The 26,908-nt window shown below is 43.0% G+C and overlaps 5 protein-coding genes across 7 annotated transcripts; 2 read left to right on the top strand and 3 right to left on the bottom strand.

The window, feature by feature from the left end:
- The first annotated feature begins 1,463 nt into the window (after positions 1 to 1,463).
- Positions 1,464 to 13,225, top strand: LOC108145982 (mitogen-activated protein kinase kinase kinase 13-A). Of its 3 annotated transcripts, none has more exons than XM_017271718.2 (8): positions 1,464 to 1,595; positions 2,663 to 2,903; positions 7,330 to 7,818; positions 8,316 to 8,507; positions 8,579 to 9,232; positions 9,295 to 9,448; positions 10,113 to 11,041; positions 11,651 to 13,225. In XM_017271718.2, the coding sequence occupies exons 2-8, from the start codon at positions 2,743 to 2,745 to the stop codon at positions 12,051 to 12,053; spliced, it is 2,982 nt and encodes a 993-aa protein (XP_017127207.1). In that variant the 5' UTR covers positions 1,464 to 1,595; positions 2,663 to 2,742; the 3' UTR covers positions 12,054 to 13,225. The 3 variants fall into 3 exon arrangements, with proteins under 3 accessions (XP_017127207.1, XP_017127206.1, XP_017127209.1); XM_017271717.2 differs by having other exon boundaries at positions 1,464 to 1,655; XM_017271720.2 differs by lacking the exons at positions 1,464 to 1,595; positions 2,663 to 2,903 and adding an exon at positions 4,512 to 4,790.
- A 40-nt stretch (positions 13,226 to 13,265) lies between these two features.
- LOC108145981 lies at positions 13,266 to 17,265 on the bottom strand. The gene is made up of 2 exons (XM_017271715.2): positions 17,090 to 17,265; positions 13,266 to 17,030 (listed from the first exon to the last, which is right to left on the bottom strand). Exons 1-2 carry the CDS (start codon positions 17,134 to 17,136, stop codon positions 13,358 to 13,360), a joined length of 3,720 nt encoding a protein of 1,239 aa, XP_017127204.1. The 5' UTR covers positions 17,137 to 17,265; the 3' UTR covers positions 13,266 to 13,357.
- Positions 17,266 to 17,837: 572 nt separating this feature from the next.
- On the bottom strand, positions 17,838 to 19,026 carry LOC108146537 (histone chaperone asf1). Its single transcript, XM_017272577.2, has one exon. It carries the CDS (start codon positions 18,715 to 18,717, stop codon positions 18,043 to 18,045), a length of 675 nt encoding a protein of 224 aa, XP_017128066.1. The 5' UTR covers positions 18,718 to 19,026; the 3' UTR covers positions 17,838 to 18,042.
- A 599-nt stretch (positions 19,027 to 19,625) lies between these two features.
- LOC108146229 (trafficking protein particle complex subunit 8) lies at positions 19,626 to 25,149 on the top strand. The gene is made up of 8 exons (XM_017272153.2): positions 19,626 to 19,843; positions 20,329 to 20,490; positions 20,552 to 21,476; positions 21,795 to 22,043; positions 22,107 to 22,569; positions 22,897 to 23,809; positions 23,871 to 24,296; positions 24,426 to 25,149. The coding sequence occupies exons 1-8, from the start codon at positions 19,678 to 19,680 to the stop codon at positions 25,079 to 25,081; spliced, it is 3,960 nt and encodes a 1,319-aa protein (XP_017127642.1). The 5' UTR covers positions 19,626 to 19,677; the 3' UTR covers positions 25,082 to 25,149.
- A 496-nt stretch (positions 25,150 to 25,645) lies between these two features.
- LOC108146230 (uncharacterized protein C1450.15) lies at positions 25,646 to 26,777 on the bottom strand. Its single transcript, XM_017272154.2, has one exon. It carries the CDS (start codon positions 26,606 to 26,608, stop codon positions 25,898 to 25,900), a length of 711 nt encoding a protein of 236 aa, XP_017127643.1. The 5' UTR covers positions 26,609 to 26,777; the 3' UTR covers positions 25,646 to 25,897.
- Positions 26,778 to 26,908: the final 131 nt, after the last annotated feature.

Raw genomic sequence — 26,908 nt, 5'->3', positions numbered from 1 at the left:
AGCACGCAGGCAGCATAACAATTTATTGGACAGAACAAACAAGAAAAGGTATTGAAAACAGTGTGTGTGTGGGGAAAAGGTTGCTCTAACAAGGGAAAAGTGGATTGCGTGATTGGAGGGGGTACATCGAGAGAAAATAAATTTACCAACCAATCATTTAGATAAATATAAATAAGTAACAAATGTAAGAAGTAATTGCAAAATATTTTATTATAATAATAGTGTCTGGAAGTCTTAGAGATAACCAATCATATTTAAGTTACGTTAGTTCAAAATTTGTATTGATTTGAAAATTAAAATTGCAGTCATTTGGTATATTTACCACAATTTTGATCACAGGAGGTGTATTTAAAGACATTTTTTTTCTCAAAAATAAAGATCATTAAATCGATCGATAATTTTTTTTCACTATCTTGGGGGAGCACCAATACCAATCGTGTCCCATAAACATGGTCTCCAAAGAATTCCCTCCTCTTCGTTGCGTGTGAGTCATCTTTGTTTACGTAGAAATTATGCTACCTGCTGCATTATTTTTTTTTTAATTTTCTGGTTCTACCTGTTGTGCCCAAGAGGAGAAAAGGGGGCAATGGGAATCGACACATATCAACAGTCGTTGTTTTCACAGCTCTGCTCTTGTGTAATCATACTTTGATGACGTCCCGACTCTAAAGACGTAACGACTTATCAGTTAAAATTGGGTTTTTTCGCTTAAAAATTCTATGAATGTTTTTAATTTCTTTTATCTTAAACATTGTGTTTAAACCGACAGTTTTCTCTCAGAACAGGCGCGGTTTTTTTTAGTAAATAGCTGCGATAAAGTATTCAACGAGAAATTCAGAAAGTCATAATTAAAATATACAAGTTGTGACCACAAAATATCTTTTCGAGATTGAGAGTCCAGTGTTTTCGCAAACCGGCTTCGATCGGATTTAAATATGCTGATGTTCCGGGCATGATTTGTTAAAGAAAACGATTTTGTAAAATGGTGAAGCACGTTAAAGGAAATTTTAATACTTTTTCGCCTTTACCATTCATCGCAATTAAAATCTAAGAGTGCAAGTGCAATGATAAGTGGCAGTTATTTACATATTTGTTTTCATTATCATTTCGCGCATTCCCTCGTCAAAAGCTTGGAAAAGCGTTAAGGCCAGCAAACATGATCGTGCACGTTGCGGACTTGTGCTTTTTTAACTTTTAAGCCAGCTCCAGTTTAATTGGTAACAACAAGAGAGAAGAAGAAGAGATACAGGGGCATCAACAACAACACCAGTGGAGTGCCTTGCAAGTGTTGTTGTTCTTCTTATTTGTGGTTGGCCATGGCTCTCTTTTTCTCTCTCTTGCACTCTCTCTCCCGCACACATGCGCAGTGCCACCTGCGCTCAGAACCGGTTTCGAGGGAGGAAATCCAAGAGAGAGCAGATTGGGTTTCGGCCCAAAGCCAGCAGCCAGTTTTTTGCTTTTTTGTTCGATTTGTATCTACCTTTGGTGCGGACGCGTTTCGCTGCGGAACCCCAAGAAAGCCAGAAAACCAGTCTTTAATTGTTCCATTTCAACCTGAAATCAATTAAAAGTTCTTCGCCAATAAACAAATCAAAGTAGGGAATAATGCAATCAATGCAATTAAACCGTGGAAAACTGCTGGAAAAGTGTGCAAAGTGTGTGATAAATGTGCAAATACAAGAATTTTTATATTGATTTTCTTGGCCAAAAGAGCGAAAGAGCGAGCAAAAAGCAGCAAAAGAAGAAGAAGAAGCAGCAACAGCACAAAGCTGCGCTGTAAGGCTTCCGACGTTAGTGCGAGTGAAAGGGCCAGACTTGGGGCGAGTGAACGGAACAGCATTAGCCATTTTGCGCGTGTGTTTGTGTGGCAACATTTCAGTGTGTTGTTTTTGTTATGTTCTAGCTTTGGCCAAGTTAAATACAAAAAAAAGAACAACGAAGAAGTCGAGTTTATACACAGAAAGAAAAGTTGATGATACCGGAAAAGCATCAAACCTTGATTTGTACATATAAATTGTGTATTGAATATTTAAATTTTATATAAACAAGCGAAAAATATGTAAAACATACAAAAATTTACATGACCTCAGTGGGATTTTAGTCCCGGGTTATCTTGTTAAATGCTGATTTTCTATTACAACATTTTAAACTCATTTAGTTTGCAAATTTAATTGATTAACGTACACATATTTCGGTATCTATTAGAACTCTCAATTTTTTTAACTGATATCAAGTTGCTTTTTTTCTGTGTACAAATAAAATGAATTAATACCTGTATGTGAGCATGTTTGTCTGTGAGCTTATTCTTTTGTGCAGTTCGCCTTTTAAAGGCATCATAAAAATAGCTCGGCCTGCAGTTTGAAAGTGAAAGAAAATCAACATTTAGGCGGAATGCAAAGTGAATAATTGACAAGTGCAATTATCGACCCTTCTTAGCGCTTAACTTCCTTTGTGTGTGTGTGCTTTATTTTGCGTGGGAGTTATTGCTTTCTCGTTTGCTCCTTTAAACGCATGTCCTGCGCCTATACCGTTTGACGTCGTTCGCTCTTTTATTGATTTTTGGCATTCATTGATAAAAGATTACAAGAAAATGAGTGTGTTCGCGAGAAATAGAATTTTTTGACAAAAATAATTTATGGTTTTCCGTGATTACCTACTATAGCACCCTCGCTTTGAACAGAATGTCGTAAAGATCGAAAATAAAGAACCACCCACTCGAATCCAAATCCTGAATCCTGGACAATGCAACCATTCAGCGACAGTCTGAGCAAAAGTCGCGATGATCTGGTCAATGTCGCCACCGCCGCATCCCGGCAACAGCAACATCAAATCCACGGCAGGAGGCGACACCACGGCAGCAGTCCCAATCTCTCCCTGGACCAGACGGATAATCTGCGAAGGAGGTGAGTACACTTTATCGACTCCATAAAAAGAGAGGTCGAAGTTTTTATACCCTCGTAGTTATTTTACAGATCGCATTATCAATCATTATTTTATTAATATATTTTCCAAAACTACTGGAATTGTACTAGTTGTAGTTTGATCATACTGTCAAAAAATAAAAAAACAGTCAAAAAAAGTAGCATAAAAATAAGATTATTAACTTAAAATACTGGGTTAAAAGAAAATTAAAAGCTACATAAGCATTTAAAAGGCCTAAAATCACGACGTGGTTAAGTAAGAGAAATACAATTATATTTCAAGAATATGCCGAAAATTCGTGCTTAATTAAACGGGGTAAACAACCTTCAATTCACACTGTAAAACATATTTTGACCGCTTTTTTTTGTACTTCTCATGCAACTAAAATACTCAATAATATTTAACGGCTTAACAAAAACTAGACTTTGTCTGATAAAGGCAGGATTCTACTTTCCCAATTTGGAATCTTCAACTTCAAAGAGTTTCCTAGTTGGGACTGGTTGGTCTCCACAAGTCTAAATAGAAATCGGTGCAAAAAACCCCCAAAGCGCTAAAAATAACGTTAGTAAACACGTGCAAAGCTTGTGGTGAAATGATATAAAGTAAACACAGGAGATACTGAATAGGGGATACCAAGAGCAAGAAAACAATCCAGTTATTGTTGCTTTAATATTATTCGAATGGAAAAGCTTAAAACATGTTTACAAATTATTATTATTATTAATGTATTTTTTTTTAAATTTTGTAAGTATTTTTTTTCATCTAGGACTCATAAGACACGTGTCTTTTAACATTTGAATAATCTTGTTATCTGAAGATTTCATGATTACTACTCACACTATTTGAAGTGTTTCATTTAATCGATATCCACTGTAAGTGGAGTGTGGAAATAAAATTGCGGGGGGCGTAATGAAAAACTTCCTAGTCGCACACACACTAGCACCCACAGTACGCTCACCTGTCGGTGTGTGTATTTTGATCATGTGGTCCCCTGGAAACCAAAAACTGGTTTGGAGTGTGGCCAGACGGCAGGCTGGCTTAGAGAGACCTCGAATGGCACGCCATCCGATGCTGGCACTTGCGAATTTGGTCAGTCTAACAACAACAAAACCAAGTGATAACACCAGATGGGAGAGCATGGTGGGAGTTAAAACGAGAGAGAGAGCAAAAGCTGTACTGATAATGGGAAGCTTTATGTCCCCGCTCGCGATTCAGTTCGCAAAAATCAATCGTTTCTGACGGACGCTTGCGCGAGAATTCGCGATCCCGCTTCAATTACGCTCGTGTATCTGTGCAAAAAACAATAACAAAAACCCTGCTTATCGCCAAATCAGTTTGTCTGTGTTTGTTGGTGTGACGCAGTTGTGCGAAATACGTGAAATTATAGCAATTTAACTTTTCACTAAACCAATAAACCAACCCAACACTCTTGAAAAACCGCCAACGAAAGTGTTACGTCTTTTTTTTCTTGTAATTAACAACAACAAAAAATCATACGAACTTACCTTGACGTCATTTTTTTTTTTTATTATTATTATACGTCGGACGACAAAAAGCGTTTGTTTTTGTTGTTTTTTTTTTTTTGGCAGCTGCTGGTGCTTGGCACGAACTTTTAATCAAAAGTTGGCCAACTGTTGTTGTTGTTGGCTCAGTGCGTAAACAAAAAAGAAAAAGTGCTGGCCAAAAAGCGAGCGTAAAATTTTGCATTATTGCAGTCGCGTCGCATGAATGAATGAAATTCTTAGTGCGCGACAACTAATTACGAAAGCAAACAAAAACAGAATAAACAAATAAACCATGGTCTACACAATACCGTTTTTTAGCCACAATGACCCGCCAGACGACATGATCATCACCAAAGAAAAACGGTAAGATACCACTAAAGTATCTCAAGATGCACTGAGTCACATAATCTAAAAGATTCACCGCTGACCTTTGCAGAAAAAGAAATGAGAAGATGCCGCCAAATATCCGCGTTCTATGAACCACACGCAAAAGGTCAGAACGTGTGAATTGAATGCTTTTTTCACAAATTCATAAATAAACGAAAGGTTTTTGACATTTGCACGGCGGGTGTTGCTAACTGCGTGCGAGCAAGACGGTTATATTGTCAGAAAACAACAAATCAGCAAAGAACGGTAAATGGATGAGCATTTGTGTTTGTGGGTACGGGTGCACCTCCAAATAAAGGAATTCTTATGCATTTTACCTTCGTGTCACTAAAAAAAAATTGGTAGAAGAATCAATATTGACAAAGCTAATAAGTTGGTCATTAAGAATTTTGAAAAACCTGTGTTTACAAGGAAAAGATAACTTGCACGTGTTCTCTAGTTGGTTAAATAGAGATAAAAGAATTAAAAAGAATGATAAAGCGTTAAAAGAATCTCTTCACAGCTGGTCTAAGAACTACTGACTTCATTACTATTCAACTAAGTAGACCGTATTTAATAATTTTTTATATTTATACAATCTTAGCTTTATCACTAAGTAGACTTTCGATTACAGTATATATACATATGTATATTAAAATCACCTGTTCATCTCTAGTATCAATACTAATGCTAAACGAAATGTGAACAGAACGGTAGATTGGCTGTTTATGAAAGCGTGGGTACATGGGTGTGAGTGTGTAAGTGTGTGGCAGGTGACTTTCTACTCTGAGTTGTTGCGGTTTTTATACTGCCATTCTGGCAGTGATAAATGATAAATGTTTTTTTACCTGCTGCCGCTTTTGCACTCCAATACGCTCCATTGCCCCATGTTTATTTATCTTATCAGACAGAAAAGCAAACACGAATTCCAACAGGAAGGCTTTTTGTGCGCGAAGAACTGAAATTCAAGCGATCACTTTTCTAATATTTATTTACACGGGCTTGTTTTTATCAAAGTTTCCCTTTTTTTTGTGCGCGTTCACTGTGTCAGCACGAAAAATGATTATTATGGCGTGTGTAAACACAGAAATCGCGAAAAGCACTTTGATTATCATTCAAACGATTTACTGACAATAAACTCTGTGTTTTGCGACGTATGTATCTTCCTACTTCATTTGATGATGCTGGTCGTAACTTGATTGTAATATCACTCATGCTCTTATGTTTATCGATAAGGAACGACTATTTAAAGGCTATGCGTAATCGTCACATTTATAGAAAACTTGATTGACAGATAACCTGAGGTAAACATTTTAATTGATAATAATGGCGACCACCAAAAGGCATAATTTGTCGATACAGATTTTAGAGGGTGAAGTTTGACGTTTTCGATTATTGAGGTTGTGGAATGCGTAAATTTCCATTAAAATAGTACGATTGTCGCTTATAAAATATGAATGAAATAAAAGATCATTTATTTAAACTTTTCAAAACGCCCCTTCTGACACAAATTTTTTTAAATATTAAAAATGATGATAATTTGAAAAATTTCGTGAAACATTCAGCATTCATTCAACTATCAGCATCACAAGAAGACTTTATATCTGGTTTCCGGAATTCTAGTTTTAATACCAATGATTACAAATTTTTAGTCGAATTTAAATAATATTCCTATTGCGATATTGTTCTTATAACCCGTGTGATTGTTCGGTTTTGATTAGTTTTGTTCATTGAAAATATAAAGCTATATACTTTAAGAATAGATCATTAGATAAAGCATTTGTTTATACTTGTCGTGGATCAATCCCAACTCGATATAAAACAAGCTGTATATAATCAAAACTGTAATTTTAGAAAGTAACTATTATTTTTGGAGTCACCTTGGCATGCAACCTTAATCATATGACATATGGAACGAACGAATCAAAAAGTCACATCAACAATTCGTTGGAATTTCAGAACAGATTTAACAAAAGTTTAAGTTACAAATCGAATTCTAGTGACATTTGATAATACCGGAAATACCCATCTGCCACCTGTTTTACGCACTTCAGGAGCTATAATATAATATTATTCAGTTTTGATGAGTAAGCTGGAATATGTTTAGTCCAATGGATCGACTTACCTTATCTTTAGCTGTAATAGCAGCGATCGCTGAGATAAATTGTATTCTGTTAATTCGGCTTAAAAAAAAACGGTGAATTTTATAAATGTTTGTTATACAACTCTGGCTGTTTTTAAAAATAAAGCTGCCATGTCTATTATTCATCTCAAACATTTTTTAAATATTATACAAAATTCTTAGTTCTTAGGAAAGTTCACATAGTAAAGTTTCGAGCGGGCACTGCTTTATTTTAGTTACAATAAGTTATTGAAAAGAATCTTTAAAACTTTTTCGCAATAAAAATAACGAAATAATAAATAGTATTTCCGTTTCGGCTTATCAATCGTGTATAGAACTTAAAATTTAAATACAAAATTTGATTTCCATTTAAACTGAAAATTAATAAATCTGCATATTTTAATTTCCCCGCAGCATGGCTTGCCTGCAGGACGAGTTTGGTCACCTGGGCATCGCCGCTACAGACCTGCCCTTCAAGTCCGCCGATTTGGACTCACCGCCCCGGCTGCAGCATCACAACAACTATGCGGAGATCACGGACAGCAGTGCGGAAAACACGTGCCAACAGCGCTGGCCACCTCACGTGGGAGGGGCGGCGGCGGCCTTCGGGCATCCGGATAAGCCCATTGGCTGGATGTACGGCCTACTGGGATGCATGAAGCCAGTGCTCTCGTTTATCGGCAAATCGGGCGTGATCGAGGTGAAGAGTCAGCGGAGCGAGGACTGGCAGATTCCCTTCGAGTCCATCACGGATTTGGAGTGGCTCGGCAGCGGAGCACAGGGTGCCGTCTTCAGTGGCAAGCTAAAGAACGAGATTGTGGCCGTGAAGAAGGTGAAGGAACTTAAAGAGACGGACATCAAGCATCTGAGGAAGCTCGATCATGAGAACATTATTAAGTTCAAGTGAGTATTACAATTGAAATAGCATGCTTTTTCATATAAAGATTTAAGTGAAATCTCAAAATATAAAAGTAGAGTTTACAAATAATCAACAAAGGAAATTAAATAATAACCACATTTTTTTTTTCCTACAAAATGTTTAATCAGGTTAAGTCAATTATTTTATTTACTAAAATTCTTTAACATCAACGAATTCAATTGTTACACATTTTTTTTATATATTATAAAGCTGTCAAAGAAACAATCCCAAATTGTATTAGAAAAATGTACATAACTTGACTGTTTTCAAATACAATTAAACGCATAAAAAAAGACAAACTAAAAATGTGCTCGTAGGGTATATCGTCTGTCTACCGGATATGTTTTCTTTCTTGTTGCTTATCTCTTGTGAAACAAGGAATGCTTAATGCAAAACAAGACATTTGAGTTTCCGGCTTGCAATTTAAATAATAATAAAAACCTAAATAATATCGCATCTAAATATTTTTTGAACTTTGCAGAGGTGTTTGCACGCAATCGCCGGTGTTCTGTATCATCATGGAGTTCTGTCCCTATGGGCCTTTGCAGAACATTCTGAAGGAGGAGCAAGTCATGTTACCGTCCCGCTTGGTCTCTTGGTCCAAGCAAATTGCACTGGGAATGCAGTATCTGCATTCGCACAAGATCATACACAGAGATCTGAAGAGTCCCAAGTGAGTCACATGAAACTATGAACATGAAAACCAAATAATAATAATAATTGGGATACTTGTTTGTTTTGCAGCATACTGATAAGTACAAATGAGGTGGTGAAGATCAGCGACTTTGGCACGAGTCGCGAGTGGAACGAGATTAGCACCAAGATGAGTTTTGCCGGAACAGTGGCCTGGATGGCACCGGAAGTGATCCGTAATGAACCGTGTTCCGAGAAGGTTGACATCTGGTCGTATGGCGTGGTGCTCTGGGAGATGCTCACCTGCGAGATACCCTACAAGGATGTCGACTCGTCGGCCATTATCTGGGGTGTTGGCAATAACTCACTCAAGCTGTTGGTTCCGAGCACCTGTCCCGAGGGATTCAAGCTGCTCGTCAAGCTCTGCTGGAAGAGTAAGCCCCGCAACAGGCCCTCCTTTCGCCAGATACTCTCGCACTTGGACATTGCCGGCCCCGAACTCCTACGCAAAACCGAGAAGCAATATTTCGAGACGCAAAAGTCATGGAAGGAGGAGGTGCGATCGCACCTGAAGGAGATAACCCAGAATGGCACCAGCATACACAAGTACGAGCAGGATCTGATCAAGCGGCGCACGGCAGAGTGGCGACATGCCCAGGACATCCGAATGGTGTACGAGGAGAAGCTGCAGAAGACGAACCAGCTGTTCTTCGAGCTCAGCGAGTGCATGTCCCAGTTGCAGGAGAAGGAGAAGGAAATCGCCGAGTAAGTGCAAGATTGTGGCTGTAAAATTAATTCAGATTTATGACCCCTTCTTATTTGCTTAGACGTGAACGGAAGCTACCTGGCTGTGGCTACAAGCCGACGCGACGTTTGGGAAATACACTCAGAAAAATGCAGCACTATCGCCGACGACTGAACGCACCACCAGCGGCCATCCAACAACAATCCACCACACCTGATCCAGAAACTACGCCGGAGGTAAAACACAATTTACTGCTTTAATCTATATATATTTATCAAATGACTAGCGAATTTTTCAAGGTTAGAAATATATTGCTCATACTGTCATAGATGAATTTCCGTTACCCATTTATTTGAGTTCATTACTTTTATTTATTTGCTACTTTTTTAACTTTCATAAAAAAAGATAAGCAAAAACTATTAAAGAAAATTATTACACTGGTAAAAAAACGTAGTAAATCCAAGTATTTCATACTTATTTTAAATATTTGATGATTGGGTTGTTTAGTTTTTTAAATGTTAATTTTTCTTTATATTTTTTATAACTATTTTCGGAATTGATTTTACCATCGAAAATCCAATTTAAATGTTAACCTTATTAGACCTAAACTTAAATGCATTAATCAATATTAATGAATATATTTAAATACACATGCTATTTAATATTATAATTGTATATTTAACTTTAATAAGAAATAAAATTTTGAATACTTCAGCAGGATATTTATTTTTACTATTTTTTTTATCAGTGCATATATGCTTATTTTTTATTGTAGCAATGACCGATCTGCTTCAGAGTAGCTTTAATTCAAGTGAAGACAGATATTTAATATTATTTTAGCCGGTTAAGCATGATGGAATATAGTGGGTAGAAAGTAATAACATACTTTCTATTTTGCAGTCTCCTGTGAAGTGTGTGCTCTATGCCCAATTGGACGGCAATTGCCAGCCCAAATCGTATCTGGCCAACATAATCCCCGGCGGCGGCGGCATTGGCGGCACGATGCCGAACAAGAACAAGAAGAACTTCCGGCATCGACGCAACGGCTCGGGATCCTTTGGTGCTCCGCCCAAGTACAGTCCGACGCGGGATCGTCGCTACCAGAGCGAGCCGGAGAACCGAAAGGTGCAGCTGGTGGAGCGGCAGACCCAAACCGATGCCATGGACGTTAGTGAAACGGATATAAGTCCCAGCGCAGAGGCTCCCCGATCTCAGCCCATCGATGTGCCCGTTCCGAATCATCGCCAGCTGCCGCTGCAACTGCAGAGGGTGCAGAAAATTGCTCAAGCTCAGGCGAGGGCACGCAGCGGAAGCACTTCGTCCGCCGCCGGTGTCCTGAATCCCGCTTGTCCCTCGAACGGCAACTCGCTGAGCACCAGCGAGCTGACCTACCAGGATGCCTGCTCCAGTCCCGACCAGCTCATCGACGATGTCATGAACAGCAACGAGCGATTGGACCTCACCGAATGCTGCAGCGACAACGAAAACCTCGATCGCCTGGGCCGCAAAGTCATCGAATTCATCAACGAGAACCGCCTGTCCATTCAGTCCAACACGAATTCCAACAGCAACACGGAGAACGGAAATGGCGGCGGCGGCGGCGGAGGAGGAGGAGGAGGAGCCTCGCCCGTGGAACTTCGCGAGAGCGGTAACAGTCCGTGCTTGAGTCGATGCAGCAGCACGCAGGGCAAGCGGCGGAAGCAGCCACTGAATGATAACCCAAACGGATGTTCGATAAGCAATGCCAACGGGGAGTCCCACGAGCAGGACAGCTGGTCAGATGAGGAGGGCGAAACCACGGACTACAAGCACGCCCTGCGGAGAAGGAGGTGAGAATGGAACCTTCTTTATACCCTTGAAAAGAATACTATAAATTGGAATACTATAAATATTGGAGGAAACATATTCGACCCCATAAAGTATTCATATGCTTAAACTGTCCGTCAGTTCAAGTCAGATTCCTGAAACTGTACAAACTGTACTTTTTTATGTGTATAAAGATAATGACGACCATCGAGTTAAAATGTTTAAATATGTTTATTTTTTTGTAAGTGGAGTATAAGTCGCTGATTGTTATTAATTATAATTTGAAGCTATACCTTGAGTTAAAACAAAAATCTACATGCTATAGCTGTCATATGTCTTTTATACCGATCATACGATTTATGCAGATAATTCGGGCATTCACAAATATCTAGCTGCTCGGCCGTCTATATCCCATATCTGTCTTAGGAACGATTCGGTACAATTTGTTGAATTTGGTTGATTTGGAAGTAATATGGGTTTATCTCCCTTTTTTTTTTGCATATAATAGTTTTATATCAATTTGGAACCATCTCTAGACCGCCAGGGTATTAGAGCTTCGGTTTGTCGAAGCTAGCACGTTTTGCCATAAGTTTGGACAGCAAAATTAATGTAATTATTTCCCTCAATTTCAGTTTTGGCCGTCTGCCCATTGGTCGTGGCATGCGACCGCGTCGCAGCTACAAGGCTCCACTCTCCCAGAAGATTGCCATCCACAAGCGCAACGTGGTCATCGTTTCGGACGAGGAGGAGAACACCTCCGAGTACAGTCACTCGCCCTCAAGTCAGCACTCGACGCTCGAGAGCAATACGGACATAGCGTCGGCCATGAAGAAAACGCAGGACACCTCCACCTCAACCAACAGCTGCAGCGAACCCGAGGACGACTCGAGTGACTCCAGCGACGAGGAGCAGGGGAATGGGGCGACGAAGGCCAGGACGATGGAGGGGTCTGCCTTGGCGATGGGCGCCGTGCGCAGCAGCGATATTATATCCATACCCACTTTTGAGGCTGATGGCGCCGTCAATATGGTCTAACCTAGTACGATGATATGTAGCCTAAGTGAGAACTCCTAAACTAAAACGTTACGCAGCAACAGCTATCTCCTATATACTCAACGAGAAATCGCCCCACATTGTATGGTATTATCTATGTTCATGTCCGAATCTGAAACTCCTCTTTCTAATTTATGTGTGTAAAACGTGTGTGTAGAGGTGGAAGACAGTGTCCAAGCGTTGATCGTTTCGGATTCTGTTCGATTCTGATACACAAGGCTAGGAAAAAAAAAACCTTTTTACTCGTGTCGTCGTACTCGTATCACTTGCATTTCCTATTTTGCTGAATATAATTTTGCATTAGACTTTAGATTAGATTATCACTTTGATTCTTGTCCTTAGAGAGCTGCCTTTGTAATATATTTTAGAAATGCCCTAGTTGTACATGTAGTTCTAGCCATTAAGCATAGTTTTTTGTTTCGATAATAAGAGCTTGAGCCACAACACAAAAGAAAGAAAGAAAACCAAGAAACGCTCCCACAAGAACCGAACTACAAAGCAACAAAATAGAATTGGCCTCAGGCATTAAATTAATAAATAGTAACGAACCGAAGGGAAGATAACTTAATAGTCAGGGATATTTTTTATAAAACAAAATTTGCTGAGAACTTGAGGGGAAAGTGTTTTTCGAGAAGCGCATTGTACGTATAATTTTGTAGACGCATTCGAACGGAAGCATTCGCCATTCGAAAAAATCTTTATTTCTATATTGCACAAAATTCCAAGCTTCAGTGCCTTAATGCAAACACAAAAAAAAAGAAAAGAAGAGAAATAAATGGTAATACATTTTGGGGGAAATTAAATGATAATCTGGTAGATCTGACCGCGGCTATGACGTGGCCATGAGCGCTTTCTAGACCTTATAGACAACCTATCGATGGAGCAGATAACTATATATTTTCGCCCCTCTGGAAATCGTTCATCAGCTGCAAAACGAATTACAAATTTAATATAACTCTATATACACTCAATATATATATATATATATATTCTATATATTTACACACTAGTTGGATGTTTAGCTTCGTAAGATATGTCGCTTATTCGTGCGCGACTTTTCTCTACATTATGTAAATGTACTCCATATTAAGTTTAATTTTAACGACTCATACGAATTAGCAATAATAATAAAATGAAAACATGTAAGAACGCTATAATCCATGATCCATTTTTTTTTTTTAGAAATTTCAAAAATTTTACTTTAAAAATCTGTTTTAATTGTAAGACAGTTATTGTTTAATCCACAAGCTGAAAAGTAAATTTCGTAAGGTGGACCTTTTCGAGCGTCAACGAGCCAACAGCTTTTGTAGCCTTTTGTGAGGAGAATCCTCCAGCGGCATGGACACGTTCTTGAGGGCCTTCTCCTTCCGCGAATCGATGATGTGGCACACCACCTCCGATTGCTTGCGGAATGCTATCAAACCGGCTGTGCCGGTGGTGAGATCCAAGTGGCGAAAGCGATCGATGTCGCAGGTGCAGCCATCGAACACGTAGAACCAGGTGGCCACCGAATCCGCACCGTGGGTGGGATGATGCCGGAAGACCACGTAGTTGCCCCACGGCGTCATCGTGAGCACCCGATTGGCCACCTTGAAGGCGGAGCCGAGCAGTCGGTTGAGGCTCTCCACGGTGCCACTTTCGGATCCGGCGACGGCCAGCAGTTGGGGCACCCTATTAAAACCGGGAAATCTAAGGGAAGATACTCGGGACTCGCCTTTCTCCGTGGGACTCTCCGCTCCTTTTGCGGGGTCCTCATTTAGTTCCTCAATATTCAGAAATTCCATTGCGGGAAGAGAAGAGTTCTCAATGTGGTCCAATTCAGGGGTGAATCCCGAGGCAGTGGGCGTAATCAAGTGGGCACTGGCCACAGGTGCCACTCCCAGACTTTTGGACATATCCCCGGATTGCTGGAGTATATCTTTTCGAGCGAGGATCCTTGTTGTTGATTCCTTGAGTTCTGACCTTTTGCTCAGTGCTTCCTTCAGAGGCATTTCCCCTTCAGCGGATGTGGAGGTCTTGAGTTCTGACCTTTTAGTGGGTGTTTCCTTCATAAGCAGTTCACCTTCAGCGGATGTGGAAGCCTCAACTTCATGGTTTGATCCATTGCTGGTCATTGGCTTTGGATTGGAACTTTTACTGACCCCATCTCCAATTATCTTAGTGGCTGTATCTGGAAAGGTTCTTTCCTCGGCGTTAACTACTTTAGAAACTACTCTCCTAAAAGAGGATTCCTTGGGGGAGCCCTTGATAGTGGTCCTGTCGGGAGATGATCCTTTTGTAGATGTGGTTTTTACAAACTTTTTTATAGATCTGGAGCGCTCAGGGGACTTGAGGGGAGTGGGGCTGGATGACCTGCCCGCAGTTTCCCTGGAGTTTTTTATACTCCTTTTCATGGTCTTATGAGGTGATGATCCATGTCTAGACTTGGAACGAAAAGGAGAGCTAGTAGAAGAAGGGCTAGGAGACCTCCCACTCGTTTCAATGGGCATAGATCTTGGGGGTGCTTCCTTTGGAGAGCTCCTGCCAGGAGATGATCCTCTTCTGAATTTGGAGAGAACAGGGGACTTGGTTGGAGTATGATTGAAGGACCTCCCAGCCGTTTCCTTGACCACTGATACTTCGACTACTTCCTTTGGAGAACTTTTATGAGTATTCCTTAAAGCAGATGAAACTCGTTTAGATTTGGAACCAAGAGGGGACTTGGTGGTGCCTCCACCCGTTTCCCTGGCGGTTGATCCTTGTGTGATACCTACTTTTTGGCCCAAACCCTTTGAAAGTGCCTCCATGGGAAAGCTCTTAATGGTTATCCTGCCAGTAGATGGTTCATCTTTAGATCCAGAACGTTTTGGGGATTTGGAGCAGGAACGGGGTGAGGACCTGCCACCAGTTTGTCTGGTTATTTTTGTATGTTTTCTAATGATCCTGCCAGGTGATAGGGCCTCTCTAGATCTGGAACGCTCAGGGGACTTCGCACCACCTCCAGTTTGCCTAGAAAATCTCACAAATGTTCCTTTTTTAATCTCCGGGGATAGCAGCTTTTTCCTTTCTACTTGCTCCTTTTTGAGAATGCTTGTCCTGGATTTTGTTGAGCCTTGGAAACAAGTATTTCTGCAGGGTGTAATGCGACATTCACACCTCTTACTTTTTGATCCTTTCGCAGACTTATTGTGTTTCTTGAGGGGATTGGTTTCCATCTCCTCCTCGCACATTTCACCTTCTGCACCAGCATTATGTCGCTCGTCCAGGATTTGCAATTTCTCAATGTCATTTTTATCATCCATCAGACTGACCACATCCTCCTCGTAGTCGCTGATCTCGGCCAGGGATCGATCGCACACACGCACACCTCGTTGCTCATTGAAAAAGATGGGTTCGTTGAGGGACTGCACATCGCAGTTGTCCACATCCGCGGGCAACGGAGCCAGGGCATAGCCCTCGGGACACTCGGCGAGATTGCGGATGCGGAGCACATGGAGATAGTAGGCCGACTGCCGGTTGGACTCCATCAGCAGCTGGTGGAACACGCTGAGCATGGTCAGCTGGTCGCGGAACATGCGCACCGTGGCCCACTTGCCCGCCCCATCCTCGGCCACATGGGTGCCCACGATGGTGTGGCGATAGGGATCGAGTAGGTAATAGAACTCATCCTTGGTCCACATGGCGTACATCTGGTTGTTGATCTGGAACACCAAATTCGCGTACTCCCTGAGTGCCTGCGACACATGGGCCTCGAAGTCGGTGTGCAGGATGCGGACGCCGCAGCGCCAGTGACCCGTCCTCACCATCGGCAACAGTTTCAGCTCCAGCACAAACTGACCCAGGCGCAGTTGGGTGGGAAAGGTGTCCAGATCGATGGGTCGTCGATCCCTCAGGCAATCCGACCAGCAGCTACGGCATAGCTCCACACCGTAGCAGATCAAACGGTCCAGCATGTTGGTGTCCCAGTTTGCGGGGTGATCGATTTTGCTGGCCAGGATTGAGGCAACGGCCACCATCAAGCTGCTGCGATTCCTCACCGGATCGTTTTCGTTCAGCGAGAGATGCAGTGTGCCCTTCAGATATGCGTAGCTCTTGTTCACCACCTTGAATTCGATGGATCGGTGGCTGGTGTCGCGCATATAGATGCGTCCATCGGGCGTCTCCAGGCGCACAACCACCAATTCCCGAATGGTGAACTCATCCGCCGGCGAAGTGCCACTCAAGTTGCTAACCAAATGGACCACATTGTCTATGGTCTTCAGGCACACCAGCATGGCCACTCCCTTGTTCTCGACCATCTGCAGATCATCCCGCCTCCTGCCCTTCACATCCAGCACAAAGAACACTCTCTTGCGCCGCCAGACGAGCAGGTGGCCAACTCGGGTGAGCAGGAGACAGTAGCGACTGGACTTGAAGAAATCTACCAGAATGGTTTTCAAATTCTGGATCGTATGCGAGGGCTGTTGATCCAGAGGCTTTGATCCAGCGCCCAGATAACGAGGTTCCAGTGCCAGCGTAAAGGTGTGCCCCTCCAGATTGAAGTTCCTCTTGATCCGCTTCTCCTCGTTGGTATAGATCTCCGGCTGGAACAACTTACTACCCTCCGGATTGTCCTCCTGCTGCTGCTGATCCATTTCGGAACTGGCCCGGAACAACTCGGAGCCCTCCTCCAGCAGCATGTCGATCTTCTCGGCCGTCCAGTCGACTTCCGGCAGGACATAGATCAAGGCAAAGGCCTTCAGGTAGGTGGCGAAATTGAGGACATTCGCCTCCTGCTGCTCGGGCGGGGATCCACAGGGATTGTTCACCGGTGTATTGGAGCAGACCAGACCCACCGGACTGCCCAGGGAGTCGGCCTCCACGTCCGAGCGATTGGGCACCTTCTCGCAGAACTGCCAGTGATCGCAGCTCGGCTCCTCCACGGATGATCCTCTGCTGTGGAACTTGCTGCCCAGTTGCTGATCAACATAGCTGAAGTATCTAAGGATTATCGGGAAGGTGGATCAGTTTTGGAACTATCGTCTTTGGGCACTCCTCACGTATTGCTCGTGCGGCTTTTGGTGAAATCCTGTTGACTGATCGGCATCCTCGGCGGTCTGGAATTCAAATTTAATACTAACAAAATTTTTCTACTTTTTTCAGTTTTTGATCTACAGGAATTTTAGCTGAATATTGCAGAAAGGAAGAGTTGATTACTAGCTGGGTCACAAAAAAATATGTTATTGATTTAAGTTGGAATTCTGTTCAAGAAATGGATTTCAAATATGTATAGATGAAAATAATGGATGGCATTAAAGATAGTCTCAAAGACCAAACAAATTAAACAAATGTTTCATAAAACTACAAATTTTTCTAGCTTAAATTAGTTTTTAACAAATAAAAAATTAAAAAAACACCAATGTATCTTCTTATTCAGAAAAAAATACCTACTGAATATTGTTTAAAAAAAAATGTCATATTTAAAATGTTAAAACCCCTACTTCTTTAAACAATTTAAACTTAAAATTTTATGAAGAACAAAATATAAAAATTAATAGCTAATACATTTATAAAAAAAACACCATCAATCAAAGTAGAGCAGTTGTTTTTCAACAGTTTTAAACGAAAAATAATATACATTTTGCAGTCAGCAAATCGCATAAAAGAAGAAAACATAAATCTGACTTTGTACTGATACTGAAATAAAATATATACTTTTTAAAGGTTTCTCTCAACCTTTTCTATCAACTTTGGTTCATCGTTAAGCTTTCAAAAGTAAAATTACAAAGTAAACGCATAGTTTAGTAATTAATTTAATGTATACATATATATTTAACCTTTTGCTTTAATTAATAGTTACTTAAATAGAGGGACGAGGAGTACTACGAGTGTCCGAATCGGGGATTCCCTCAAGTCGTCGACCATAGCGGCGTGTGTTGTGTGTGTGTAAGGGGCTGAGTGTGTATGTGTGTATTTGTGTGCGGTCATATAGTTTGGAGTGCGCCGACAGCTCTCAACATTCCATGGCCAGGGAGTTGGAGTTCTCGTTGAGGGCCTTGATCCCGTTCTCGATGGGCATGGCCAGGCTGTTGTCGTCCTCCGGCTGGACGACCACAGAGGCCGCCGTGTCGGATGTGGACGGCGGTCCATCGGTGACCATCTCGTCGTCCTCGTTGTGGCCGTTCTCCACGCCATTACCATTGCCGTTGCCATTGATGTGGCCGTAGTCCCAGTTGATCTTGAAGCGGGTGACTCGCGGCTTGCTGGCCAGGATGTTGCGGGTCAGCTTGTCGAACAGCGGTTTCGGTGGCGGATTCTCGCGCATCTCCGGATCCGCATAGTCGTTGTTCACATAGTAGCCGACGCGGACGAACTCCTGGCCGCGATACGAGCAGGTGAGCAGCACAATGGTGACCCCCACTGCATCCTGTTCGGGGATCTTGCTGACATCCGGCGGATCGGCCTGGAAAACGAAAATGTGACGGCCCTCGGGCACCGGGCCCACATATATGGTGTCCAGCACCTGGTCGTGCTCCTCGGACTCCGCCGAGCCCACATAGATCATCTTCCACTCCAGATCCTCCTTCAGCTCCTCGATGCACTCGAATGTCAGCTCGAACTGGAAGGGATTGAAGAAGCTGCTCGGATTGTCCAGCACCACCACATTGGTGATGTGCACCTTGGCCATGGTGACTGTACCTGGCGGACGGGCTTGGATTCGATTCGGAAAATGTGCACCGAGTTTTACCAGACGCCTACGACGGCGCGCTTTTTTTTTTAGCAGGTTCTGTGCAGGTGTCGCCTGCCCTGATGAAATTGCCTTGCAAAATACTCGACAAACACTGGTTTCTTGTGACGCAGTGCTGGCCGATGGTTTGGGTTATATTTTGGCTCAGTTTTGTGCACTTTTCAGGCTAAATTTATCCGTTTATTTATCGCAATTTGTTGGCTTTCCTTGCTTGCAAAATTTGTGATGACAGCTGACGGCTTTCCCGCGCTTCAGTGTGACCGTTCTGCTGACCAAGCGGTGGATAGAAACTCACCACTGGGAAGTAACGGAATGTCAATAGAGTATGTCCTCGCTAGTTGAGGAGTATGTCTCCGCTACCTGCCGCGTAATAGCCTATGTAGACTAGTCACATCATTGTCGGATAGGATTTAGAACTAAAATAATGAATATGAAATGAAAGAGATTTTATAAATTAAGTTGCTAGAACTTATATTTACCACTTTGGAAGTTTTTGGTAGAAGCATTTTCCCACCAAGCACTAAGACTTTTTTTGTGAAATACTTTTAAATTAGCCAAAAAGCATTTAAAGAAGTTTGTATAGTGATGTCATCACTGGCCAAGACTTTTTAAGCTGTCATCATCTGCAGAGTTTATTTTTTGTATAAACTTGACTGGTATAAACGTTCCTTAAAAATAATATGTTTTTATGAAATACTGGTTAATAAATTATCTCCAGGTTGCTAATTGGAAATATTTTGAGCATTCTACTTTTCAAAGCTTATCCATGATGCGGCCCTGTCTGAACACCTTATAATAAGCTCCCGCTATCCACTTTCGATAGCAACATCGACGTTTAGCCACCTCTAATTTGTTCTGGGTAATATTTGTGGTGTTTTCTCTTTGTAAATAGTTGAAGTAATGCTGCACCTGACGGGCCAGAACTACAATGCCCGCGACATAATCCGGAATATCTTCTCGCCGCTGATCGGCGTGCTGTCCAGTCCGCAGGCGGACGAGATCTGCCACCGAAACAACCTGTCCTTCGTGGAGCTCCTGCAGCCGTTCGCGAAGTTGCCAAACGATGGTGGGTAAATTGTGCACGGGGCATGGAAGTAAAGTGGGTGGATGTGGATTTGGGCGGATGAATGAGGTAAACAAGGCACAGCTGGGGCCAAAAAAGTAGCTCATCTGACAACCGATTCGTTGCGCTTATTCAACGTTTCGATTTGCTTCGGAAACAAAGAAGGCGGTAGTAGTTCTGCTCTACAGTCCTTTTTCTTTATATTAAATAGCTTATACTTTGTATTGAGTCACCATATCATATATCATTTCATATCCTACAGTAGCATCCTCCCATTGCAAACTAAAAAGTTGGTTCTCTATACTCTTCTTATCCTAAAAAGTCTATAGATTCCTAAACAGTGGAGATTTTAAGTTGAATTTAATAGTTCTAGCAATATAGTAATGTATATATAATATAAATAATTAAAAAACTTCAATTCAATTTTATCAGTAATTTGACCGCAGCTGTTGATAAAGTTTAACGATTTTTGTAACTCCCTCTTGCAGCACACTTTCGTGACGTTTCCGGGACGAGTGTGTCCGTTCGCGGACTCCGCCTTAACTTCTGTGATGTGGACTGGCGGCCGCCCCAAACAGTTCTGGCCAGGAAGATGCTCAATGAGTCGGTGACCAATGCCCACAATGACAGGACCCGACTGGCCACCATAGGTAGGCAATCCTTTGGCCCAAATAAACAATCTGCTAACTCAGTTCTCCTGCCCATCCACAGCTGACATAGACCTCGAGTTGCCCACGTCGGAACCGTGGTTTGAGCAATGGCGTGAGACCTTTCTAACGGTGCAATTCCCGGCGGATCATGAGTTCACCCGCCACTTGCTTAGCTGTTTGCTAGTGCTGTCCAGTGCGGATCCCCAGATCGTGGAGACGGCCCACAAGCTGGGACAACGTGTGCAGCAGATGCAGAGCATCACGCCGCAGAAGCTGCCCAAGTGGTTCCACCCCAACGAGGTGCTCAACAGTTATGTGGTGCTGCACGAGGCCAGCCAGGGCGACTTGTCCAAGGCGCAGCAGGGATTCGAGCTGCTAAAGTCCACCTTCGGGGACAGCAAGTGCTTCCTGGTGTCCATCAACTCGCTGGATGGTCAGAGTGCCGCCGAAGTTCCGGATCACTGGGCCACGTTTATCAAGAGGCAGCCCAAAAGCGATGCAAACGTGCCCTCGACGGATCTGAGTGCGCCCAAGTCGCCACAGGAGGCGGTTTCGGTCATCAGCATGCCCGCCATGCAGATGTCACAGCTTCTCGAAGGAGCCAATGCCCAGGATAGCGATCTGGCCATGCTCCATCCGCTGAGTCCCATGCAGGAGAGCGCCACGGAGGCGATCAACTCGAAGTTCAGCATCAGCAGCGAGAGCATCGCCTCACAGACCATCAATCCCAATGTCTGGGCCAATGATTTGGAGGCGGATGCCCCGCACGGCGGATGCCTGACCAATCGGGACATCGACAACCTGCGGCACTTTGTGCAGGACTATGCGGTGCGTGCCTTGATACCCTACATTGAGCATCTGGTGGCCATTCTCGCCGAGGGAGTGACCAACAAGAAGGGCGTCAGCAAGTCCCTCCTGAGCGCCACCAAACGGTGGTTCGTCACCAGCAAACCAGGCGCAGGAGCCAACAATCAAAATGCAGTCATGTAAGATGTCTCAATTGTTATTCAAAATTGTACGTTTTAATATCCTTTCAGAGGGCGCACTAGATAGTTTATACTAGAAAGTATATAAAGTTTTGATTAACATCGATCTAGAGACAAGATTCTATTTTCTTATGAAGCGGTTTTAAATTTAAAAAGATCGGACAACGCTATTATATAACTGCCATAGAAAGTTCATTGTTTTTAAATTTAGTAGTTTTAAAGAAATCTTTTATTGTTATATTAGCTGATTTTATATTGTCGAAATTTGCTTCTTTTCTTGTCAAGTATTAATTATTATTCTTTTTTCTTTTTGTTTAGCTACACCAATGAATCTGCTGAGCTGCAAACCCGCAAGTTGGGCGATCTCTACTTTATGTTCGGTCACTATAATTTGGCTTTTCAAGCCTATCATCAGGCCAAACGAGACTTCAATGCGGACTCGGCGTGGCAATACTATGCGGGTGCCTTGGAAATGGCCGCCCTATCCGCCTTTATGCTGGGAACTGCCCACCGGAAGACCTATGACTATATGGAGGATGCCATTGTTTGTTATCTCACCGTGTGCAAGTAAGTTGTTTATAGGATTTCTTGAATTTTCCCTGCAGTTTCTTATATTACTTGTTATTGCAGACTACAGCAATTTGCCACCAGGGCCACGCTGCTGAGCATGGAATGCTTGAAAACAGCACGACTTTATAGCGACGTGGCAAAGCAACTGATACGCATGACCAACGAGGAATCAGATCTCCGATCAGCTCTGTTGCTGGAGCAGGCAGCCTACTGTTTCCTGGTGACCCAACCGCCCATGCACCGGAAGTATGCCTTTCACATTGTGCTGGCCGGGAATCGTTACTCCCGCGCCGGCCAAAGGAAGCATGCGTATCGTTGCTATCGCCAGGCCTACCAGGTCTTCCAAAGGCGCGAGTGGAGCTTGGCTGAGGATCACATTCAGTATACGGTGGCCAAGCAGGCCTATATGCTGAAGCAACTGGAGGAGGCCAGTCGCTCGTTTGCCCATTTGCTGAGGCCCGGCAGCCTTCAAAGTGCGCAACAGCAGACCAGTTTCCTCAAGGAGTATATTCAGACGCAGAATGTAAGTTGAACTTTATGGGGTTATAAAAAGTAGGCTATTTTCAGGAATGTTGCTCTCCAAAATGACTACAACTTATCAGTATATAATCTATAGAACACATATTAAATACGATTTTATTAAATAAAAATATTTTTATTATTGAAAAAACTTCATTTTTTAGTTATAAAAAATTAATTTATCGATTCATCTCTTTCTTTGCTCATTTTTTTTTTAAATTTTGTTAGAAAATATTATAAAAAAACCTGAAAGTAGCTAGTTAAACTCTTCTGTTGAAAGTTTTTGTCTATATAATGAATTTTACTTATATATTTAACTCGTTTATTTCAGGAACTCCTGAAGCGCAGTCCTGAATTGGGACTTCTACCGCATGCCTTACCCCAAGTAGTGCAATCTTCCGTTCGTGTTCTTACTCTTGTGCAATCACCATCGGCTGTGGCTCCCCAAGTGCCGGCCACCAACATAGACATCAACTCCAATCTGACGGCCGATGAGTCCGTTTGGAATAAGATTGAAGAGATGCTCGTTATCACGGCTGCCAATAATAAGCCATTTGTGTTTAAACCATCGAGATATTTGTTTACGAAGCAGCAGCCTGCGCTGGAAACTCCAGTTGCTGTGCAGGGCGAACCCATCGAGCTGGCTGTGACCCTTTCCAATAGCGTTCGCTGTGGCATAGCCCTCTCCGAGATTGATCTGCTATGGAAACTGACTCTGGACAACGAGGAGGTTCTGTCCAATGCTTGCGTGTATGAGGAATCGGCGGATAGTGCCAGCAAAATAGCTGTGGGTGCAGCGATTAAAACCAGCTGCGTGGCTGCCATTGAGCTGGCCGAACAGGCTGAGCAAACGTTGCACTTTAAGCTGACACCCAAGTTGACCGGACGCCTGAATGTCCTGGGAGTGATTTGTAGAGTGGCAGCGAGTGCGGATCCTGTGGCCAGTCTCCTGGGAACCCTGCAGTTCGAGACACAAAAGATCAGACCTAACAATGCCAAGCAATCATCGCAGACTGTTTTGGACAACAGATTGACCATCAAATTGATTCCCCAACTGCCCGCCATGAATGTAAGCTTTAGTCCTGTTCCCAGTAGACTTTTGGCTGGTGAAATTATACCTGTTTCTGTGACCCTTCGGAATCTGGGCATTGCTCCGATTGAGGAGATCTACCTGGGATGCGATAACCCGCGCTGTATATCCCTCTTGGATCAGCACAGCCAAATGCCACTGGCTATGATGAGTTGTAAGTGAATAACAAGTCAAATATATTCATATTGTTAATAATTGTTACACTATATTTGCAGCCCTTCGCAATCTATCCAATGACAAGCTCGTCAAGGACAAGGAAATCCGTGGACAACGTGTTTTTCGACTGCTGCAACGCCCTGGACAGGCTGCCTTGGATGCCCAGCAGGTTCACACCATCTCCATGTGGCTGCAGGCTCCACATCAGGCTGGACCATTTACCCTTCGCCTTCTCTTCTATTACTCCTTGCCGGGGGGAGCAAACTCCAGCGTAAAGTATCGCCTGGTTCGGCATATTTGGCAGCTGCAGGTGGAGAGCTGCCTGCAGGCCGACTCCACGTGTGTGGTTAGCAATGCGGTGACCAACGAACTGGGCTTGGATGTGAACGTCAGGAACCAGCATGCCATGGACGGAACGGAGGTGTACATCAACTCGATTTCCTTGTACTCTAAGGAATTCGATTTGAATCCGGATAAGCTATACAGTAAGTTGGGTGATGACTTTAGTCTCTGGTCTCACAGTGTTTCCAAATACTCACAAATTGCCCTTAAACTCCATTAAGGAATTAATGTAATTATACTTTTTATAAAATCTAACTATATTATCTTTGCAGTCATGAACAGTATGGGAGTCAGCCCAGGACAGGCGGGAGCGCAGTGCCTCAAGTCTTCCATATGCTGCAATTTCCAGTGTCGCCTGCGGGAGAGGGACAACAAAGAAGAATTCAAAGACATTCCATCGATCAAAAGCCTATTGCAATCTCGACTTTCCCACTTGAAGATCCTGCCTGCCCAGCATGCCCAGCAGGTGGAGCAGCTTATGCCCGCCATTCAGGAGCCGCACAGTTTTCTTACCAACGAGGAGACGGTGTACTTCAATACCAACATCTCAACGGAGGAGTTCAACGCAAGCATCGCTGGTTATGTGCCTCATGCCACTTTGGCCATAAGCTGGAGTGCCCTGGTGTCCAGGGAGGAGGGTCAGCGCCTGGCCAGTGGCCAGCATTTCATCAAGCTTCACAAACTCTTCGAGACGGGTCACTGCCCGGCTGCGCCAATGGGGGCGTTTCTCCGGAGAAGACCTTCTGCTGACGACTCGCTGGACAATCGACGGGAATTACCACTTCCCGAGGGAGCGGTTAACAATGAGGAAGCCTGTCAGCCCCTGGCCGAGGCGGATGAAGAGGATTACTGGGAACCCAATGAAAACTATGTGGGCCAACGGTGCCTTCTGGAGGACGAGAGTTTTGTGATGGCGGTTAAGGCCTAAATATTGTCGTCAACTCGTGTCTGTAAATCATTATATGTTATCTGTGAATCGGTTATGAGATGCTGAAATCATGTCTTGTGTTTTTAAATATTTGGATTAGATTGGGAATTCCAAAATTAACCAATGTATAAGTAACATATATTGTCATTATCTTAGGATATCATGGGGTACAAATGCTTTTCATTACAGAGAAATCAAAAATATGAAGTGACTAAAACTTAAAATGATATGAATCGGTTATGAGATGCTTAAATTATGTGTTGTGTTTTCAAACATTTTTATTGGATTGGGAGTTCCAAAATAAACCAACCAGTTAGATACTTATACGTATGTTCTATGCAATAGAGAAATCAATTTGATGAAACGATAAAACTGAGATATGAAAGAGGTTTAAACATAAAAACAACTATATAAAAGAATATACATTTATGTGTGTTTTAAACGTTTCATATAATGTATATTTATATGTATATTTACCCCATCCTCAGTCTAGGCTTTATCCGATATTTCTAGCATGTTAGTGGACAAGGATTCATAGGCTTTTCCAAATGTCTTTAGCGCTTGTTTCATTACTTCATAATTTGTTAGTTTATTAATTGATTTAAAAAAGAATTCATTAATATTACACTCTAGTAAAATGCTTAAACATGTAACATTAAAGTGGTAATTGCTTTTTGGTAGTTCCTAAGCTGCTGACTAGACGAGATGATGACGTGGTTCTTAGTGGATGAGTAGTGGGTGTTTGTGTGTGGAATTCAGTGGCAGCGCAAGGTAATAATCTTGGTGGCAGGATTAATAGCATTTATTAGTGAGGCTTTAAGTGCGTTTCTTGGTCATGTAAACACGGGCCGTGGCATAGAGGACATGCGTACAGGCGTATATGTTCCCGAGAGCGCTGCCCAAAAGGGCTCCAATCACATTCGGAATGGGATAGGCCTGCCAGTCGCGTCCCCAGTCCAGCGGAGCCACCACGCTGCCAGCCCAGGCGCCCAGAATCCCGCCCAGCGCATTGTACTTGAACAGATTCAGTGCCGTGTCCTCGCACTTGGTCACAAAGTCCGGTTTCTCGCAGAAGCACACCTGGAGGGCACCGCCGCCTCCGAGTAGGAAGACGGTGGGCGACACCGTCAGCAGGGTCATCAGCAGGGCCAGGACGAAAGTCTGCTCGTAGTTGCCCAGCACAGGGGCTCCCAGAATGATGCATATGAAGGCGTAAAGCAGTGTGCACAGGAACTGCAGCGTGAATCCTCCGAGGAGCTCCCGCGGCGTAAAGTAGGCGGCCTTTTTCTGACGCTGTTTGACGGTCAGGACGCCATCCTCCACCCGTCCGTAAAACCGGGCCAGCACAACTTTCAGCAGCTCCCCCAGAAATACAATTGGCACCACCAGCGAGTCCCAGAAGCTGCCGAGATGCGCCCAGTTCCGGCGATACTGCATGTACGTCATGCAGATCAGGATCGTGGCCAGGCTGAGGGACACGTGGAAGAGCTGGTGCTTCGTCTTCTGTTGGTCGAATCGGGATACCATGGTTAAATGCGTTTAAATACAATTTTCTGATATATTTTTGCTGCCGTCTTCCTGTCCTCCGTTTCTTTATCGTCGGTTATCAACACTGACTTTACAGTGGGTACTGTCAGTTCAACATTTCTAAAAATGCCTAGACTACAGTTAATAAGCGAGATTTAAAGAAAAAAATAAATACATATGTAGGTGTTTTCAAAAGTGTTTTTGAATTAACAAAATGTGCCCACTGAGCCAAACGAAAAAGCTGATGGCCAGTCGATCCAAAAAACTAATAAAACCCACAAACAAATCGAAATAACTCCA

This window comes from Drosophila elegans, unplaced genomic scaffold (assembly GCF_018152505.1).
Source record: "Drosophila elegans isolate 14027-0461.03 unplaced genomic scaffold, ASM1815250v1 contig_208, whole genome shotgun sequence".
Taxonomy (NCBI): domain Eukaryota; kingdom Metazoa; phylum Arthropoda; class Insecta; order Diptera; family Drosophilidae; genus Drosophila; species Drosophila elegans.
Note: the sequence above shows the minus strand (reverse complement) of the source record. Positions and strands in the feature narration are given on the sequence as shown.